Source organism: Trichosurus vulpecula, chromosome 2 (assembly GCF_011100635.1).
Source record: "Trichosurus vulpecula isolate mTriVul1 chromosome 2, mTriVul1.pri, whole genome shotgun sequence".
Classification (NCBI taxonomy): Eukaryota; Metazoa; Chordata; class Mammalia; order Diprotodontia; family Phalangeridae; genus Trichosurus; species Trichosurus vulpecula.
Genome location: NC_050574.1, coordinates 420,760,907 through 420,780,945, shown reverse-complemented (window position 1 = coordinate 420,780,945; position 20,039 = coordinate 420,760,907). Strand labels below are relative to the sequence as shown.

At 39.2% G+C, this 20,039-nt stretch overlaps 1 protein-coding gene across 3 annotated transcripts in view; it reads left to right on the top strand.

Annotated features, from left to right (window-relative positions):
- The window catches only part of PIR (pirin), a 121,960-nt gene that overhangs the window by 48,408 nt on the left and 53,513 nt on the right, over positions 1-20,039 (top strand). For 2 of the 3 annotated variants that reach the window (XM_036745563.1, XM_036745562.1), the window contains exons 4-5: positions 7,771-7,854; positions 9,116-9,322. In XM_036745563.1, the coding sequence (XP_036601458.1) occupies positions 7,771-7,854; positions 9,116-9,322 (291 nt within the window). The remainder of the gene's footprint in view (positions 1-7,770; positions 7,855-9,115; positions 9,323-20,039) is intronic. The other variant, XM_036745564.1, reaches the window with a different exon arrangement.

Below are 20,039 nucleotides of genomic sequence, written 5' to 3'. Positions count from 1 at the left end.
TGTAAGCATTACCAGGTTTTTCTAATATCTGCTTGTCTCTAGCTCATTTTACAGATGAGGAAATGGAGGCAAACAGGGCTAAATGACTTGCCTAGGGTCACACAGTAGTAAGTGTCTGAGAACAGATTTGAACTCATGAAATTAGGTTTTCCTGACTCCAGCCCCAACATTCCAAGCCCAGTGCTCTATATGCCATTCCACTTATGGATGGTACTAATGGTAAGATGATTTCCTGACATCAAGCCTATTTTGGACTCTATTTAACTACCAACCATTCTCCACACAAAAGTTCATCAGATTCTTGAAGACAGCTATCCTGCCTCTGCTCCCCACCCTCTGCCCAGACTTCTTTTCTCCACTTCCTTCAAACAGTTCTCTTATGATATGGTCTCAAGTACCTTTACCATCCTGGTTGGCCTCCTCTGGACAATCTTCAGTTTCTTTTTCTTGGTATTTAGTTTATTTTTATTTTCAGTTTTCAGCATTCATTTCCATAAGTTTTAAATTTTCTCCCCCTCCCTCCCCCCTTCCATCCCCAAGACTGCATGCGATCCGATGTATGCTCTACGCATACATTCCTATTAAATACATTTTCACGTTAGTCATGTTGCATAAAAGAATTATAACTTATGGGAGAAACCATGAGAAAGAAGACAAAACAAAAGAGAAGAGAGTCGGCTTCATTCTGCATTCCGACTCCATAGTTCTTTTTCTGATTGTGGGTGGCCACTCTTCAGTTCTTAATGTTCTTTTTAAACTGTAGTGCCTAGAACTGAACAAAATACTCCGTATGAGCTCTAATAAAGTCAGAGTACAGTGTGGTTATCACCACCACCCTATTAAGCTATTTCTCTTAATGCAGGCCAAAGTCACATTAAGTTTTTTTTTTTGGCTGTCATATTTATTACACTGCTGACTCAACGAGACATCTAGGTACAGAGCAGATAGAGAGGTGGACCTGGAGTCAGGAAGACCCAAGTTCAAATCTGGCCTCATTCACTTGTGAGCTGTGTGACCTTGGGCAGGTCACTTAATCTCTGTTTGCCTCAGTTTCCTCTATTGAAAAAAGAGAATAATAATAGCACCTGCTTCCCAGAGTTGTTGTAAAGATCTAATGAAATAATATTTGTGCAGTGCTTAACATGGTAAGCACTATATAAATGTGGCCTATTGTTATTAATTAAACCAAATCAATTTCCAAAACAACTGTTGCTGTACCAGATCTCCTCAATCATGAACTTGTGTAATTGGGGTTTTTTGTACCCATATGTAAGACAATCATCTATCCCTATTGGATCATTTCATTACATTCAGTCCAGTCCTCCACACTGTTGATTTTTTTTTATATTAACTCTACCATCCACTGTGTTACCAATCCCTCCTAGCTTTATGCCATCTGAAAATTTGATGAACATGCCATGCCGTCTGTGTTTCTATCCAAGTCACTTATAAAAGTGACCGATCCTTGGAGTACTCCCCTGGCTGCGGAACCATTAACAAATACTCTTTTGAGTCCAGGCATCTGACCTGTTCTGAATGCATATGATTCTGCTATCATCTAATCCACATCTCTCCATCTTCTCCAAAGAAGAGAATGAGATAAAAGCTTTGCTGTAATCTATGTAAACCATACTCTTACCATCCCTTTCACCTACTAGTTCAGTAATCCTTTAAAAAAGCGGGGGGGGGGGGGGGGGGGGGAGAGGGGAGCAGAATGTTTAGTCTGCCATGACCTGTTCTTGATAAAACCAGGCTGGCTCTTTGTAATTACTGCCACTTCCCTTTCCAGATGTTTAGCAAACATCTCTTCAATCATCTGTTCTAGAATGTCCCAGGAGTCCAAGATAAGCTCACTGGCCTATAGTTTTATGACTATTCACGTGTTTGAAAATCAAGACAGTTTTTGCCCTTCTCTCATCATATGTTTCCTATCACTTTCCACTATCTTTTAAATATCACTGATGGTGGCTCAGCAATACTCATCTGGGGTTCTTTCAGGACCCCAGGATATGATTCTTCTGGGGTAGGTGTCTTGAATCCTTCAAGGACAACTAGGTTCATCTTACTGGCTTTTTACTTGTCTTAGATTTCAACTCCTGTTCTTTGTTTTGTTGTTTCCAGTACAAGGGTCAGTCTCTTTGCCAGAGAAAATAGAAGCAATAAAAGAATGAGCACCTTGGCTTTCTGTCTGTTGTCAATTATCCTACCTTAAAACAAATGTCTTATCCTTTCTCTGTCTCTCCATTTTCTGTCACTATAACAAAAAGCCAAAACAAACGCCCCAACCCCAAAAACCAAACCCCCCTTTTCGTTCTTAGGTTTCTTCAGCACCCTCATCTCCTTCGGAGCTTTAGCCCTCCTAACATTGTTTTCATAGGAACATACCATGCTTTCATCTTCATCTTCTCTTACCTGCTCTTGCTTCCATATTCTGTGTATTTTACCAAGACCTCATAATCACTAGCCATACTTTTTAGTGTCTTCCTGGCAGCATCATTTCTGCCCTTGTGAGTCACCAAAAGTGGGAGTTCCCATCTGTTTCTAAGTCTTGGGAAGCTTTCTGTTATGTCTTGAGTATATGTCCTGGGAAGACTGCAGGTTTTATATTTTGTTTTTGGTTTTTTTGTTGTTTCTCACTAAAGAGGTCACCAAATAGCTGCCTCCATACCCCTAAGCAGGGAAACATCAGCTACAGCTACCCTTCTTTTCTTCCTTTGACCATTCCTTACTGGATAGCTTCTTACCTTATGACGCTGGTGGCTCTATTATGTTATTCTTTGAAGAATAAGAAGTCTCTTCCTTCTTGAGAATTCAGTTGTCTCTTCTTTGAAAAGAACCTCCAATTTGTGTTTAAGGTCCAATTGTGTAGTTATCCCTTTCTTACCTTTTCTCTACTGTGTACCTTTCTTCTGTCCAACATCTTGACAAGATCCAAGTTCCCCCCCTCCGCTTCCTCTCCTCTCTCATTTTCCCCAGTAAAGCCTTGTTTCTATTTCCTTTGTTGACACTTAATTTTCCTAACATCCTAGATTGTGGAAAGGCACTCTTCAAGTTTCTTTAACTTTTTCCTCCATCAACAAAATCAGTGTGCCCTTGGCACACAGATAAGTGTCACTTAGCTGTAGTAGAATTCTAACCATCTCACATGTAATGTAAGTTCCTGCCCAGTTTTTCTTGCTCTCCATACTGGTTGAAGCTTTCAGCCTTGTTTGATTTAATTACTTCTGGGTATTTGTGTCTACAATCAATTTAAAACTTTTACACCCAATATCATTTCCCAATAGCTTGGCAAACCCACTCAGCTTCCTTCAGTCAATTAACCAATCATTAGGCATTTATTAAATGCATACTATGTGCCAGGTACTATGCTAAGTGCTAGGCATACAAAGAAAAAGCAAAACTAGTTTCTGTACTCAAAGAGGACAGCCCCACTCACCTTCCCTTTAGCCTTATCTATTTCACCAATTTGCCCCAACTACCTCTATCAATTATCATTTCCCTCTCATTGTTCTGTTTCCTTTTTTCTTACTTGCCTTGTTATCCCAGCTCCCTTCTCCTTTACCTTCTCTGGTCTTGTTTTAGATTCTATCCCCTAATTCTTCTGGAGTTCCCATGATTTTCCTTAATCTTTTTTTTTTTGTCCTTCTTAAATATCCTTGATTCTGCTTTTTTTTCAACCAGAAATTGAATCATAACCAGTAACTGAGCCTGGCAATTGGACTCCTTCAAATTTTTTTCAATTTCTTCGAAATTAATTTTTCTTAGCCCTACTCAATTTTGACCTACTTCCCTAGTCCAACTCCAATCTCCCCAAGTGAGCTACATGATTTCTTTTTCCTCATTCAACTCAGTTCCTTTTTTCTTTCTAACTCTTTTTTTAACCTACCCTCCTACAAAAGTCAGATGCAGGCTTCCTTTTCTCCTGTTTCTCTTTGAAGCTCCTTCTTTAATAGGTGTTACAACCTTCTTATACCAAGCATACATTTCTGTCTACCTTTGTGTGATGCTCGTTTTCACTTGTTTGGAGACTTGTGTTCTATAGCATAGCCATATAATAATGTTGGAATATTTGTGTTAAAAAGATGGATTTTTGTTTCTAGGAGAAGTGTGAAATCATTAAATGAGGTTTGCAGTGTTCTCAAGGTAATCATCCCACCCTCTTCCTCTTATTTAAAACATATACTGTTGAAAATACTCTACAGCAGAGGTATGAAACATGTAGTCCACAATATTCCCAAGTGTGGTCTGACCAGGTTAAAATGTAAATTGGAAAATGTTTAACAAAATAAATAAAAATACAGTAGAACATAGATAATGTTAATATGTGATTTTCTAAGTCAATGTGTGGTCCACAGGGATTCTTATGTGTATGTGTGTGTGTGTGTGTGTGTGTGTGTAGGTTTAATGGCATCTGTTTCTAAATGAGTTTGACACCATTTGCTCTACGGATGGTCCATTCAGCTTGCACATCACCATTGTCTTTGGTCCTCTTCAGAAACAGAAACAGAACAACAATCATCTGGGCAGTGCACATTCTTCATCCACTTTTTTAACCTATGTGGATAGTTAGGCCAAATTCTTTTGAGTGGTTATGGATCTCTTCCAGGAGCCTTTGCAGTGTTCTGGGACTTGATGCAGTCAGCATAATGTCATCTACAAATGCAAACATGTGAAGCATCTCACTATACACAGGAAATCCTTCAACATGTACTCTACACTGAGTCTCCTCAGTCACACTGCCAGCACCTTTAGCAAGCACACATCTCTTTGCTTTGTGCCTTGCTTAATGTCCGTGATCAGAGGCAGTGAACAAGGTTAACTTGAATGATTGATTGTAATGGATGGATGGGGGATACTGTATTGGATAGGAGCCTTTAAGGTCATATTTGCTCTAGTGAATAAAATGCTTTTCATATAATCAGCAAACAATAAACGCAATGTAATTTTGCATCCTGTACATACTTCAGGGGAAAAAATGTCTACTTTTGAATATTGCTTCCAGAAACCTGTTACTTCTGAATGTTCTCATCAAGAATATGCTTTAATGCATAGGGAGCTGGTTTTCATAATAATTTTATATTAGTGGGAGAGTAGGCATATAAGTCAGTTGTAAGTGCTTTCTTAATCATCTTTATCTGCTTATGTATACTTGGTCTAATTTGGTTGCTTTCTTCTTTCTTTTCTTCTGTTAAGAGCCTGAACTAGTTTTAAATAGTTGCTTTGCTAGTAAACATGAAGCCAAATATTTTTAAGCTGGTTTTGCACGCCACTCTTTCTCTGTTCTTTATGAGGTGATACTGCTCATAATCTTTCATCTTCTTTCTCTGGAAGTTTTCACAAATGCATTTATATTTTAAATAGGTGTTGCCTTTGGTTTCCATCTCTTTCCACTTAACCGTGTATGTCAAATGTTTTCTAACTAAACTGTTTTAAAATGTTTTTGTCTTTTCTTTATGGCAGTTGATTTACATAGGTCAATGTTCTGTATAAAATGATTGTGATTGAGGTCAATGGCCTTTCTACTCTATTCTCTTTTGAAATATCTAAATCTGTGAGTTTATTGATCCATGAAACCTGCCTGATGATGCATATCAAAACCCATCCATGACTGTCTATTCCGTGTCACTCATGTTCTCCTACAAGTTTTCCACAGGGGGTCCACCCAACATGCTAGAAACCTTTGGCTTCTCCCAACATTGGAAGGGTATTGGTGGAGCTCTCTGCTTATCCGCATGTCATCCCTTACTCTTGCCACATGACTAGCACATCTTCTCCTCCTGACATACAGTTCCTAATAATATCATTTCCTCTTGCTCTTTTTAGTGTCCCTTACTGGTTATATGTTATCTGCTCACACACACACCACTGGCTTCTTCATTGCCCTTGTGTATTCCCAGAGAACTTATCCTTAATTTTTTAGAGACAGTCATGTTCCACAACTTACTGCCATATAGCAACACCAGTAAAATGTTAGACTAGGCCTTTGCTATTACAGGATACTTGGGGTCAGCAAAAATGCTCTGTAATTTCTCAAAAGCCATTCTCTTCCTTGTTAACCCTGGGCCCACGTCAGTCTCAGACTTACATACTGCTGGACAAGCTCTTTAGGATGATCCTCCAAATCCATGTTGACATCTGAACAAGAGATATTGTTCCTCTACTTCATCTTTTCTGTATGGATGAACAGGTCAGACTCCTTTGAGTGATTATAGATCTCCTCCAGGAGGTTCTGCAGCATTCTGGGGCTTGCTTCAAGCAGCATAATATCATCCATTGAGGTCAATGGCCTTTCTACAGTCTTTTCTCTTTTGAAATGCTCATATCTATAAGCTTATTGATTCCATTCATGTCAGCCTATTCTGTGTCACTCTTATTCGTGTTCTCCATTTTACAATCCACAGGGAATCCTTCCTTGACATGGATTATCTACCGGATATTTTCCATCATACTGGGAAATACCCAAATGGCCAGAATATATGTTTTTGTTTTATGTCTCATCTGATGCTTATGATTAGAGAGTCACTGAATAAGGTGTTGGTTTGTTTTTTCTGTTGCTACATCTTCTAGGAGACTTATTTCTGTAAAAGAACTTGAAAGATGGTGATCATTTTACTAAATCAAGTTATTTTTTGTAATCTACAAATAATACGCCCCCTGGGATTTTACATTCTCTACATCTCTTAGCTAATTGTGAGATGGTAAAGATGGGGTTCATTGCTAAATATTGCTTGTGAAAACCTATTTGTTTCTACTAATAACCTTTGCAAAGATGCTCTTAATTTGCACAAAGATGACTCTTATGATGTTTTTATAGAGATGGGAGAGCAGGTAGTTCTTACTGATTTCTCTAGATTACTTTCTTTTGGTATTAAAAAGGTCCAACATTTTTCATGCTTTTAATATATTCAAATACCTTGTACTATATGTCAGTCCCTCAATGTCTTATAATTGTTCAATTGTGTCTAGAATGGTTCTCCTCTAGGATACTTAGTCCCATCCAGCTGCTTTTCCCATCTTTGTTCTCTTTAGGGTAGGCTCTATCTCTTTTACAAGAACCTAGGACTGTATTACTAGGGACCAAGTATTGTCCTTGATGAGGAAAACAATTTGTTAAAATGGCTTTTTACAGATCTTTTCCATTTTTCAACAGCTTCTTGTTCTGTTGCTGCTTTTATCCTGTACAGAGCGATTGAGAGTAAAGTAGAAAAAAATAAATGGGGAAAAGGATCAATGCAATAGGGCACATGTTGTTGTGATTTGTCTTTTGTGTGGAAGAAGAAAAGGTACCAAGAGGGAAAGAATAGGGAAAAACAGTTAAAGAACAAAGGATCCCTCATTCTTGATTTTCTCCTCTGAGTTGGGGCTTAACCTTTTTTGGATTCCTAAACCATCTCTTAAATAGAGGCGATCAGAGGCTGTCAGTTGACTAAGACCTTGCTATCCCATGTAACAAAGGGAAAACAGAAACAGTGCTCCTGACTTAGTTTTTGTTGTGTGTTTCAATACATGCTAGACAGCCAAAGTATTCTGAAACACAGCATTTGCCTGTTTTCTGAAGGTTAATTGACTCCATTTTTTGTGGCATTGGTTGTCGGTTTTGTCACGTTTCTGATGAGACTGGCTTCACAGATAGAGGAAAGTTTTAAAACTGCACATCCATTTAAAATGCTTGAACACCATCAGTAATGAGTAGCTCACTGCTTTAATAATCAGCCATAGTCTATATTGTTGGCAGTTCTATGCTTCTTAAAGTTTTTTTCCCCCCTAAAGGTGACTTATTTGCTGGAAGGAGGTAGCACAGCCCATGAGGATTTCTGTGGACACAGTGGTAAAATGGACCCTGGTGATTTGCAGGTATGGCAGAGGGAAAGGACTTATTGATAGTTTAATGTTGAATTATTAATTTGTCTGCAGGTTTAGGTGCTATACCCTTAATTTAAAAAATATTCTTGGTGTTGATTAGGAAAATGTTAGATCTAAAAATCTCAGCTACTGTGATGTATTGTATCAACTTTACCAACAAAATTGTTTGCCAGATTTGTAAAGCTGATCCAGTACTACCTCCATACAGTGTGTTCAGGGATTACTTTAATATTTTGATAATTTTTTAATGCATGAAAATTTAAAGATAAGCGTCAAAGACAATTGCCCTCCTCTCAATCACCACACCTGCTCCCATGTCCAAAGAGAAGGCATCATAGCCAAACTCTAGCATTTCACCCAGTGAGAGAGTACTTATCCTGAAATCTGGACAAGAAACCAAATATGACTTTAGGCCACATCAATAGAAGTAAAATGTACAGATCAAGGGAAATACCCCAATATGCTCTACACTGGTCAACGTACTCCTGGAATATTGTATTTGGCTCTGACCACAACATTTTAATGGAGGCATATCAGAGGATGTACAAAAGAAGGTGACCAGGATGGTAAAAAAAAAAAAACTGATAGGATGATAGACTCTTAGATTTAGATCTGGAAGAAACCTTAGATGCCATCTAGTGCATCCCCTCCCCCTCATTTTATAGCTGAAAAAACTGAGGTGCAAGCAAATTAAGTGATATATCTAAGGTTACGCAGTTAGAAAGTAGCAAAGACAGTATTTGTATTCTGATCTCTCCTAAATTGAAGTCCAACACTCTTCTTACTACACTGTGGACCATATCATATGAAGAATAGTTGAGGAGGGCTAGGGAGAACATGATTGTTTTCCTCAAATATTTGAAAGACAGAAAGACTGAATTTATTTTGTCTTGTCTCAGAAGGGAGAACTAATGTTCAAGTAGAAGGTGGATGAATATTTGTCAAGGATGTAGACAGTATCCTGGCATTATGGAGGAAGCTAAATTAGATGACTTTGTATGTAGTCACTTTCAGTCCAAGAGTCTATGAGTTAATGATTCTGTCATCTTACATCTCGCGATTCTTTGTGATTTTGTCAATATTATAGATAAGAACTTTTTATCAGTAAAAGGAATGAAATGATTTAATTTTTTAAATTGGATCAAAAATCTTTCAATTTTTTTTTCATTGAGTGGTCAAACACTGTTCTGGGCCATTTCTATGTTGGTTCAACATTTTTTTCTCCTTGTTTCCTCTGAAATTTTGGTTATAGTGGATGACTGCTGGCCGTGGGATCCTGCATGCAGAAATGCCATGCTCTGAGGAAATTGTTCATGGTCTACAACTCTGGGTCAATTTGAGGAGTTCAGAAAAGATGGTGGAGCCCCACTATCAAGGACTGAAAAGTAAAGAAATCCCCAAACCCAGCAAGAATGGTGTAACAGTATCTGTTATCTCAGGAGAAGCCCTGGGAGTCAAGGTAAAGTATGCTTTGGGATTGTGTTATAAATTTTGGCCTTTCAAGGCTATGGATGTCTATACTGTTTTAATCATATGAGAGATTAATTCAGTGGTGTCCAACCCAAAAGAAACTGATCTCTGCAGACTGCATATTGACTTAGAAAATCACAAATTAACATTATTTATGTCATATTGTATTTTTGTTTATTTTGTTAAACATTTCTTAATTACATTTTAATTAGGATCATCCACTCTTGGGATTTTGATGCCTCTTGTCTAATTCCTATCATTATCACCTCTTAGAATTCAAGTGGCTTTACAAACCCAGGTTAATTGGAGCCCTCCAATATGCAGAATTGTTATTGCACCGATTTGTCTTTATGTAACAGAGACCACAAATTCATAGCAAGGATTTATTATTTTTTTAAAAAAAGCCTTCCAAAGAATGATGCAGAAATAATACAGATTTAGTTCATTTCCTAGACATAACGGAAGTTAATTTTAATAATGATGACTATCAAAGGAACACTAAGTTATACTCAACTTTGTAAAGAAGGAAGATGAACCCATATATTTGGGGAAGATTTTTCACAGAAAGAGAGTCAGAAAATCCAATTAATCTGAGCACTCTGTGGCCAAGCATTCAGATAGATGGATAGATAAACAGATAGCTAGAGCGTATATTAAATGCTTGAGATGTGCCAGAGCCAAGAGCTGAGGATAAAAATAGAAGCGGGCAAGACAGTCTCTGCCCTCAAGGGGGTTACATTCTAATAGGGAAGAAAAGGAAGAGACCACCCAGGCAGATTTATGCCAGGGAATATGCTGGGAGCTTGAGCCATACCAAGATAAGACTGGTGCTGGGACCTTCAGGGGTTGAACCCAAGTTTCTGGTAATGTAGAAATTTCCAAGAGTAGGCAATTTGGGTTCGTTTTTTTTCCATAGCATTTTCTTTTCTTTTCTTTTTTTAGCATTTTAAATATGTTTTCTATAACATTTTTTCTGATAGCATTTCTTTTTTTTTTTAATTTTAAGAGAGTTACATAGGATGGGAGGACATAGATAGGCTGATTGGGATCTGCATCCCTGGAAGGAACTTCTGAATTGATGAACTCACATTCATTTGACTGTGTTTACTAAGGGAAATGATTTGGTGGCTATAATTCTGATATCCAGAAATCTTCTCCTAACCCTTTTTTCAACTTTAGGTGGCTGATCAAATATTTTGAAGTTAAACATTTACTGCATCCTAGCCAGGGGCAGCAGGTGACTCAGTGGATAGATCACAGGGGTGGAAACCAGGAAGACTCATCTTCCTGAGTTCAAATCTAGCTTCAGACACTCACCATCTGTGTGACCCTGAGCAAGTCATTTAACCCTGTTTGCCTCAGTTTCCTCATCTATAAAGTGAGCCAGAGAAGTAAATGGCAAACCACTCCAGTATCTTTGCCGAGAAAACCCCAAATGGGGTCATGGACAGCCAGACACGACTGAAATGTCTGAACAACAAAGCCAGAAAAAGCCATGGCATCTGTCGAATTCAGAGAGGTCATCCCAAGACTGAATAACTTGTTCATTCATCAATATACTTGTATACTTCTGTGATTCTTCTCTCTGTCTGTCTGTCTGTCTGTCTCTCTCTCTCTCTCTTCCTTCCTTCCTCCCTTCCTTCCTCCCTCCTTGCCTCTTTCTCTCCCTCCCTCTCCCCCACCCTGCCTTTCTTTCTTTCTTGGCAATTGGGTTTAAGTGACTTGCCCAGGGTCACGTAGATAGTAAGTGTCTGAGGCCGAATTTGAACACAAGTCTTCCTGACTGCAGGGCTGGTGCTTTATCCACCATGTCACCTAGCCATCCCTTCTGTGATTTCTTTTGCAGAAGTCATGGGTGACATTGTCTCCAAATCTGCATTTATAAATGTCCCTTACAGTGGAGTCTGAAGCCTACTACTGAGATCTATTCTTGTCCATGACCTTCTCTATTGAAACAAATCCCTGCACTGATGTCCCTTAGTAGATGGTCTTCATGATTAGTAGCAACTGAAAAAAATTAATTGCCTGGTGATCAACTTTCCACTATAGAGTTTTTCAACCTGTGGTCCATAAACTTAAAAATATATTTTAATATTTTCAATATTCCTGGTTTCCTTTGAAAGGCTATATATTTTGTTTTATGCACCTAAAAACATGAATCCTAGAAAGGAATTTATACTTCATGAGATGGCATGAGGGGTCCATGACAATACAAAAGGTAAGAATCCCTGACCTGGTGACAAGCCCCTCTGAACTTGGTTAAGTTAATCTTTTAGTAAGATTCAAAGCTTGGCAGGACCCATCGGAGCTTATACTTTACTAAAATAGTCCTTGAGAACTCAGGGTTATCCCTGTGGTACCAGGAAGCCCCAGAGTAGGACTTCTGCGGAGCCTCATGACCTAACTTTCAAGGGAGGTGCTTTTCCTCTAAGGGGCATTCTTCATCTCCAAAGGAGTTTAGCAAAGATTCCAAATAGCTGGTCAAATACAAATTGTGTAAAGCCCACATTCAGATTGATCTTGTAAGATCATCCACTAACGTATGAGTTTATGAGGTCAGGCTCTCATTTTATAATCACTGAAATGACACTTGCTGAAAATAAATGCAGCCTTTAGAATGCCCGTGAGCACATTCTTACTAGCTTTTTCCTTGACCATCACTGGACAAAATGGCTATGCTTAAATTTTCTAATTTCACTTGCCGTCTAGAAAACTTATGGGGAAATACATTTTGTTAAGCACGTGGAATAGGATGTTAACAGTATCCCCACTACCTTTAGTCTAGCAAATATAATAGATTTATGACTCTTTTAGGGAAAATACCTTTAAAGGTTAACTGTAATACCATAATAAAACAATTGCAGAGAAGAGCTCTGCACCCTAAATATGAGAAATTTAAGAGATGTCATTTTTATTTGGAGGGAGTTGGGAAAGACTTCATAGATCTTGAAGGAATTTCAACAGGGAGATAAGAGAGCAAAAGATAAGGAGCAAAAGCATGAATGGATGTGGCAGAGAGCAGGGAGAGACTAAGAGAATAGTCCAGTTTGGCTGTATATGGAATATGTGATTGGAAGCAGTATGAGATAAGGCTGGACAGGTAGGTTGGACCCAAATTGTGGAAGGCCTTAAATGCCAAAATAAGGAACTTACACCTTGTTTGACAGGCAGCAGAGAGCCAGGGATGACTTCTGAATGGTAATATGACCAGGGAAGTGCATTAGGAAGATGACAGCTAAAAAATTAAAAAGCATGGACTGGAAAGGAGTACCAAAGGCAGGAAGACCAGTTAGGAGACTTTTAGAACAGTCCATGTGAGAAGTGAACAGAGTTTGAATTGGGGTAGTTGCCCTATAGTTGAAAGGAGAAGATCAAGTCAATAAGCATTTATTAAGTTCTTACTGTGTTAAGCTCCAGGGAAAGAAATACAAGCAGAAAGAAAGACAGTCCTTGCCCTCAAAGAGCTTACATTCTAATGAGAGAAATTAGCACATTAAAGGAAAGGGGAAGCAGGGTACTTACATACTTACATGCAGGGCATGGTAGAGAACATCCAGGAGTAGAATGAAGAAGCTTTTGTGGTATAGTAGGCATGCTCTGGAGAGTTTGAAGTGCGTCCTGGAGAGGAATGAATATATGGCTGGTCTGAGTGTCCTCCTTATAAAGGAGATTCTGGGAGGAACCAGACAATCAGAGGAAGAGGCCATAGGGGCAAAGGATTATTCCAGTGTGAGAAGTCCAGAGATGGATTGACCTTCCAGAGTGAAGAGATTTCAGTGGCAAGGTAGAGAAGGTGGGGAGAGTCAGGAGTAGAGTCCAAAGTGGGATCAGTGGAAGAAATGTGGTAGAGGGGCAGCTAGGTGATTCAGTGGAGAGAGCACTGGCCCTGGAGTCAAGAGGACGTGAGTTCAAATCCAACCTCAGACACTTACTAGCTATGTGACTGTATTGGTAATTAAGGTGGGCCTTTTTTTTTTTTTTTTTTTTTTACTGTTTCCTCTTTTAGAATGCTAAACTAATCAAGTGCCTTTGATTAAGTCTTGCTAGGTGCTAAGCCCCAGGTCCAAACCCTTTTGCTAACTAGGTATGAAGTCCCAGGCCCACACCCTTTTGCTGATTAGGTGTGGAGCTTTCAGGCCCTAAGAAGGGTATATAAACTCAGAGGTTAGCATTTTGTTTGGGGATCTTACTCATTGGAAGAGTGTTGGTGTGGAGACTCTGGGTAAGAGCTCCCCATCTTTGAAGAAAACCCAGATGTTGGTGCTTCTCTTTTTGGTAACTATATATGTGATGTCTTGATCAGACAAAGCCTGTCTATTGAATTGTGTTATTTGATCTGTTGATATTGTCTCTATAATTTCTGTTTGTATTTGCTCTGAAGTTCAGGGTTCTGGCTTTTCCCCCTGAACTAAGTGATTGATATATGCATGTTTGATTAAGGTGAGATTGTTAACCCCTTAAGAGTGCTTTCCTTAGAAAAACAGATCAAAGAACCCATATTAGCAGCCTGTCTGTGTGCTAGTGTTATTGGTCTTACACAGCCACAGTAGCTGCTTGTTGTTACAGTGACCCTGGGCAAGTCACTTAACCCTGACTCCCTCTAAAAAAAAAAGAAGAAAGAAAGGAAGAAAGAAAAAGAAATGTGGTAGAGGTATAATTGACAGGGACTTGGAAACTGATTTCACATGAGAAAGAAAAAGAGAAAAGATCAAAGATCACTCTTAAGATGATGAACTTTCTGCCGGGGACAGACTTTGGGAAGGACAGGGATGAAAGTTGCACAGGATGGGCAGACACTGGCTGTGATCTGTCACTGGGAATCTCCCAAATCAATGAGATCACAGATCCATTTGCTTATCTAAGTATACTTTTGGTTAATTAGGGAATATTGCTATGAATTAGGGCCCCACCGTAATCCCGGTGGCCAGAGATCTTCTCCAAAATCCTTTTTAGAATCATTCAGAGGCTGGTGATATAAGCTACAGAAACACAGGCATAAAAGGACAAGTTTTAATGATGTCAAATGGGACATGTTGAGTTTGAAGAGCCAATAAAACATCTGTATGGAAATAGCTATCAGACATTTGGGAAATTAAAACTGGATGTCTGGGGAATGGTTAGGTCCTGAATTTGATGGGTTATTTGCTCATTAAGACAACTTCTCTTATACAATGGGACTAAATTTCTACTATGTTTAAGAAATTCTAAAATTTTATAATATGGAGTTTTATCCATGGGACATTGATTCTCTCCTCTCCTCATTATAGTTATGAATCTTGTTTCTATTTGAATATCAGATTCAGGAAAGATGTGAGTCTCCACAGGTGAGGTCATTTCTTTCCAACGGACCTGTTAAGAATGATTTCTTCAATTAAGGGGGAAAGGCAAAAGAAGGGAGCAAGCATTTATTAAATACCTATTATGTGCTAAGGGCTTTATAAATCATGTCATTTGTGCCTCACAACAGCTTTGTGAACTAGGTGCTATTATGGCCCTCACTTTACAGTTAAGGAAACTAAAGCAAGCAGAGGTTAAGTGACCTGCCCAGGGTCCCATGACTGATAAGTGTCTAAGGCCAGATCTTAACTCAAGTCTTTCCAATTCCAGACCTATTAAGGAAAGCACGTACAGTATTGGTAGTGCATATGCCCAATAGGAACAGCTGTTTGTTGCCTTTGAGATTTTCATCTGCAAGTTCATGGCTTCATCTTGGGCAGGAATGGGAAGTATTCTCCTGATAACAGCAAATGTGAGGGTTAGTTCATTTCTGACATGGGGAGCTGGATGCAGCAGACGCCAGCTGTGGTTGCATGTGAAACAATGCTTGCATTCCAGAAAAGTATCTTATCTTTAGAAGCCCTATTTTTGTCATTTCTTAGAAGAAAGCAGTGGCTTCTGAAGGGATCGAATGCCCTGGTCTGCAATGGGGGATTGTCTGGTCTTTGAAGCCTGTGGTTTCACACTTTTTCTTTCTTTTCAGTGGGCAGCAGATATAAGCCTAATCTCCTCTCTAAAGAACGGAAGATGGTTTTACTTATTGAGAGTGCTAATCTTATGTTTCCTTCTAATAGTACTCTTTTTCTTTCCCATTCTCTATTAGTTTCTGTATGGACTTAAATTAACTAACAAATAAAGATAGCACTTTTTTACTGGTTCCATATGTGAGGTGCTTTTTGCAAGGTGTTTTTGAGGAAAAGAGGAGAGGTGTGCCATTCTGGTGCCTTTTACCCTGGTTCAAAGGAATTTCCATTGAATTCCACCTCTGAAGAGTTAATAGTGTGAGAGAGTCAGTGAAGTTTATTCAGGCTCTGTGAGTCTGATGTTCTCTTTTACAACATTTTAGTAGAACCTGTTGAGGTTTTGAGTCATGCCCTTTCACCAGCTCGTTTGTATTCTTTTTGAGGTGCACTTAGCGATGTGAAATAATTGCGTCTGGCATCGGAAACCATTAATGAAATTGACTGATTATACTTTTGGTCCACACCGGGCACTTGACATCTCAAGGTCATTACATATAGGACTGATTTTATGCATACATGATGTAAACAGATGTGCACGTGCTGACTTAATGGGTGCCAGGAAAGGTCCACCTTCCCCAAAATATTTTCTCATTTTGGTATGTTACAGTGCATAAAATTCCAACCATTAGTCACCTCTGTTCCTCACACACAATACACTGTCTCCTGAATCTGAACATTTTCATTGGCTAGCCCCTCTGCCTGGTGATCTCTGCTTCCTGTCTTCCCTGGCTCCCTTATGTCTCAGTTAAAGTTCCAGTTTTTGTAAGAAGCCTTCCCTGGTTCTCTTTAATCTTTGTTCCTTCCCTTTGAGTCACCCCACATTTTTCCTGTATATGTCTTGTTTGTAAATACTTAATAGTTCTTACATTCTGTCTCCCCAGTTAGATTGTGAACACCTTGAGAGTGGGACTGATCATGGCTTTTTTTTTTATCTCCAGCCCTTAGCACAGTACCTGGCACACAGTAGTCATTTAATAAATGTTGGTTGACCGACTGATCTCTTTGGGGGTAAGACATTGAAGAAACTGGTTAAAATGCTAGTACTGCCTAGGATAAGAGACACATTTAGTCATTATAAGCTATTAACTGGAATTAATTCATCAGATCACTTGGCAAGTCATCTGCCAGGACCCTGAGGGAATGAGACACAGAATAGGCATGTTTTCATGTGTGTGATGATGCTGTTAGGGGCGGAGGAGGGGGAGGGAAGCAAAAGAGAAGAAAAACAGAAGAAGAAAAAAGCAACAGTCTAGAGTAGAGTTATCAAACATTCAGCCATTGCTGTGACCCAAACCGGATTAAAATGTAATGGGTAGAAACTTAACAAGATAAATAAAAATACAATTTTGTTGTTGGTCAGTAATTTTCAGTCATGTTTGACTCTCCATGACCCTATTGTGGGTTTTCTTAGCATAAATACTAGAGTGGTTTGTCATGTTCTTCTCCAGCTCATTTTCCAGATCAGGAACTGAGGCAAACAAGGTTACATGACTTGCCCAAGGTCACATGGCTAGTAAGCATCTGAGACTGGACTTGAACTTAGGAAGCCAAGCCCAGTGCTCTGTCCGCTGTGCCACCTACCTGTCAAAAATGCAACAGAAAATAGATAATATAGTATATACCTGGGTGGCACAGTAGATAGAGCCCTGGGCTCGGAACCAGAGAGACTCATTTTCTTGAATTCAAATACAGCCTAAATTCAGCTAGCACTTGCTGTCTAAGTCACTTCTTTGTTGCCTTACCAAATACTACTTTATGATTTTACTCACACTTTGGTATTGATTCTTGAGAGCCGAGATTATGTTTTAATCCCTTTTTAATCCTTAATGTCTCTCCCAGAGCTTCGTGCTACATCATAACAAATCAATAAAACAAAAACACACAAAAATGTGCTTTTATATAGCATTCCAAGGTTTACAGAGCACTTGAGTTGATCTGATTTGAGCTTCACAACAGTCCTGGGAAATGGGTAGTACGAGGGTTATGGTCCCCATTATTTGGAGAGGAAGGTAGGCTGGGGGAGCTGACTTGCCCAGGCTGATACTGTTAACCAGTGGGAGAGGCAAGATTTAAGCTTACGCTTTACTGACTAAGAGAATGACATTGTTGATGAGGTGGTTGTGGGTGCTAAAATGTGAGGGTGGGTGGGACTTTGAATTCATGAGATTTGATTGAGGGCACAGAGCATCTAGTGGTGTTAGACCCTGAAGGGAAGAAGAGGGACAAAGAAATAGGAATAGAGGGACACTTGAAAACAAAATGCCTCCTTAAAATATTGACCAAAGGCTAGTCCTAGGTATGGTCAGCTAGATGGTGCAATGGATAGAGCCCTGGGCTTGGAGTCAGAGAGACCCGAGTTCAAATATGAATTCAGACACTTAGTAGCTGTGTGACTCTGGGTAAGTCACCTAACCCTGTTTGCCTCAGTTTCCTCATCTGTAAAATGAGCTGGAGAAGGAAATGGCATACCATTCCAGTATCTTTGCCAAGAAAACCCCAAATGACTGAACAACAGTAATAAGGTCTGAAGATATATGTGTATATGTGTGTGTGTGTGTGTGTGTGTGTGTGTGTGTGTGTGTATGTGTATATATATATATATATATATATATATATATATATATATGTATACATCTTTTATAAAGCCCTATTCTGGTTGTAAAGAAATTAGGGTGAGGAAGGCATGTTCTGGAGTAAGGCAGACTAGTTTTCCTGGTATTCTGGGCATTATAAAGCAGTGTAATGTGTTCCAGGAGCCCCTTCCCCATCCCATTAATAACTATCTTGATTTGAATTTCATACAAGGCAAGCTGATTTTCTGGAGACTGCCAGACATGGCCCACTGAAAGTGAGATAGTAATCACTGACAATTTGCAGGCCAGAATTTGTAAAACATTTCTTAATTAGAAGTGTTTAAAAAAAAAGTATCCATGTGGACATGACTTGCTTTCTCAGTTTTGTTTATTTTAACTAGGAGCACAGAAGGGAAACTAATAAGGTAACTTCAAACAACCTGTTTCAGAGCTACACTATTACTGGCATGCCTAGCCGACACTTCATTTAAAAGTAGGAATTTTCAAATAAACAGTCACGCAAGATCTGAGCAACCCGGTTGTACAAAAAAGTTGATTTTGCCTGAGGCAATCCACTCATCTCAGGAATGACATTCTCCTTGTACAAAAAACAATGTGCCAGATGTTTTTATGCCTTCAACATGTAACTGCTGACCTGTTCACCTAGGAAGCATTTTCCAGCAACACCAAACAGGGTCTTTTCCACAGGAACAGGGTAAGGATTATGTAGAGGCTGTACCTAGAAGGCAAAAGTCACATTCTGTGTCACTCTGAGCTGCTTGGCCCTAGTCATCATGACTGTAGAGAAAGGAAACTCAAGAGTAGAAGCATAATTATAATAATGTAAAAAGCAAATATCCCTCTTGGTGGAGACATGATGTACTATTGGAATAGCAGCTGACTCTCCTACACTATAAAAATTTGTGTCTCATTTTATATGCCGCTGTGTGTGTTGGCCAGACCTATGATTTATTCAGTGAGGAACTTCCTCTACTAGAAAATACCAACTACGACTACCAGTTATACATACATATACATTTGCATACACAGACATACATATACATTTGCAAATTGTCATGTGTGTGTACGTACACACACATATATACATACAGAGGCATATAAAATGAGAAATTTTTGTATGTACACATGCATACATACATGTGTATGTGTGTGCTACCCATCAGTCCTTGCTATGGAGGGTAGTGGGGATGACAAGCACTTACCCTCCCTCCCACACACCCCTCTGGGGGAATGAGTGGAATTGATTTTCTCTCTCACCACACTTGTCTCTGTCCACTGGTGCTTCTCAGGGTGTGACCTTCCCTTGAGGTCTCCACCTCTGCTCCTTTTTCCTTCTCTCACCTGGGAACGGAGTGTGAAGGAAACCCAAAAATCCTAGGGTACACTTGTCTGCCTGGAGGTAATGAGAGTCACTCCTCAGAGTTTTAGTCAAGGGCAAAGTTATCAGTTCTAGGTGGTTTCCTTCCTCTGAAAAGTTAGAAAGCTTGAAAATAGAGATTATAAGTAAACTTCACAAAGATCTGAGCCCCCAGGCAATCTACTGATTTACAAGGCAAGTTGAATCTGATGCCGACAATTATTGCTTTCTCCCCTTTGTTGTAATGTCTTCGCAGCAAAGACATTAATTTTGAATGTAATAAAAAATTATCTTACCTTTATATAGAATCATAATTAAAAATACAAATCACCAGTAAGCAGATGTAAAAAATCAAAGGAACATTTAGTGGTAACCAGTGCTGACTCCTTAGAGGCAGCAGTAAAACCAAAAGAGAAGATACAGGGAGAGAAGAAAATCACCACTGATCCAGCAGCTTCTCCAAATAGACACGGTCCTATGCTGGGTCCTCTTAATGAGCCAATCGACAGGGAAAGAACAAGACTCTAACAGCTACAAGCCTGAGAGTCAGACTCCAGGAAAGCATTCTCCAACTGTTGCTGCTGCCGTGGCCAATCTCTTCTCTTCCTCATTTACTGCCTCTAACTCTTTCTCTCTGAATCTCTCTTAGAGACATAGAAAAGCTCCACTGCAGTGGAATACTCTCCTTCCAGATCTGATCCTGTGATAGCTTCATCTCTTTCTAAAAAGAGAAAA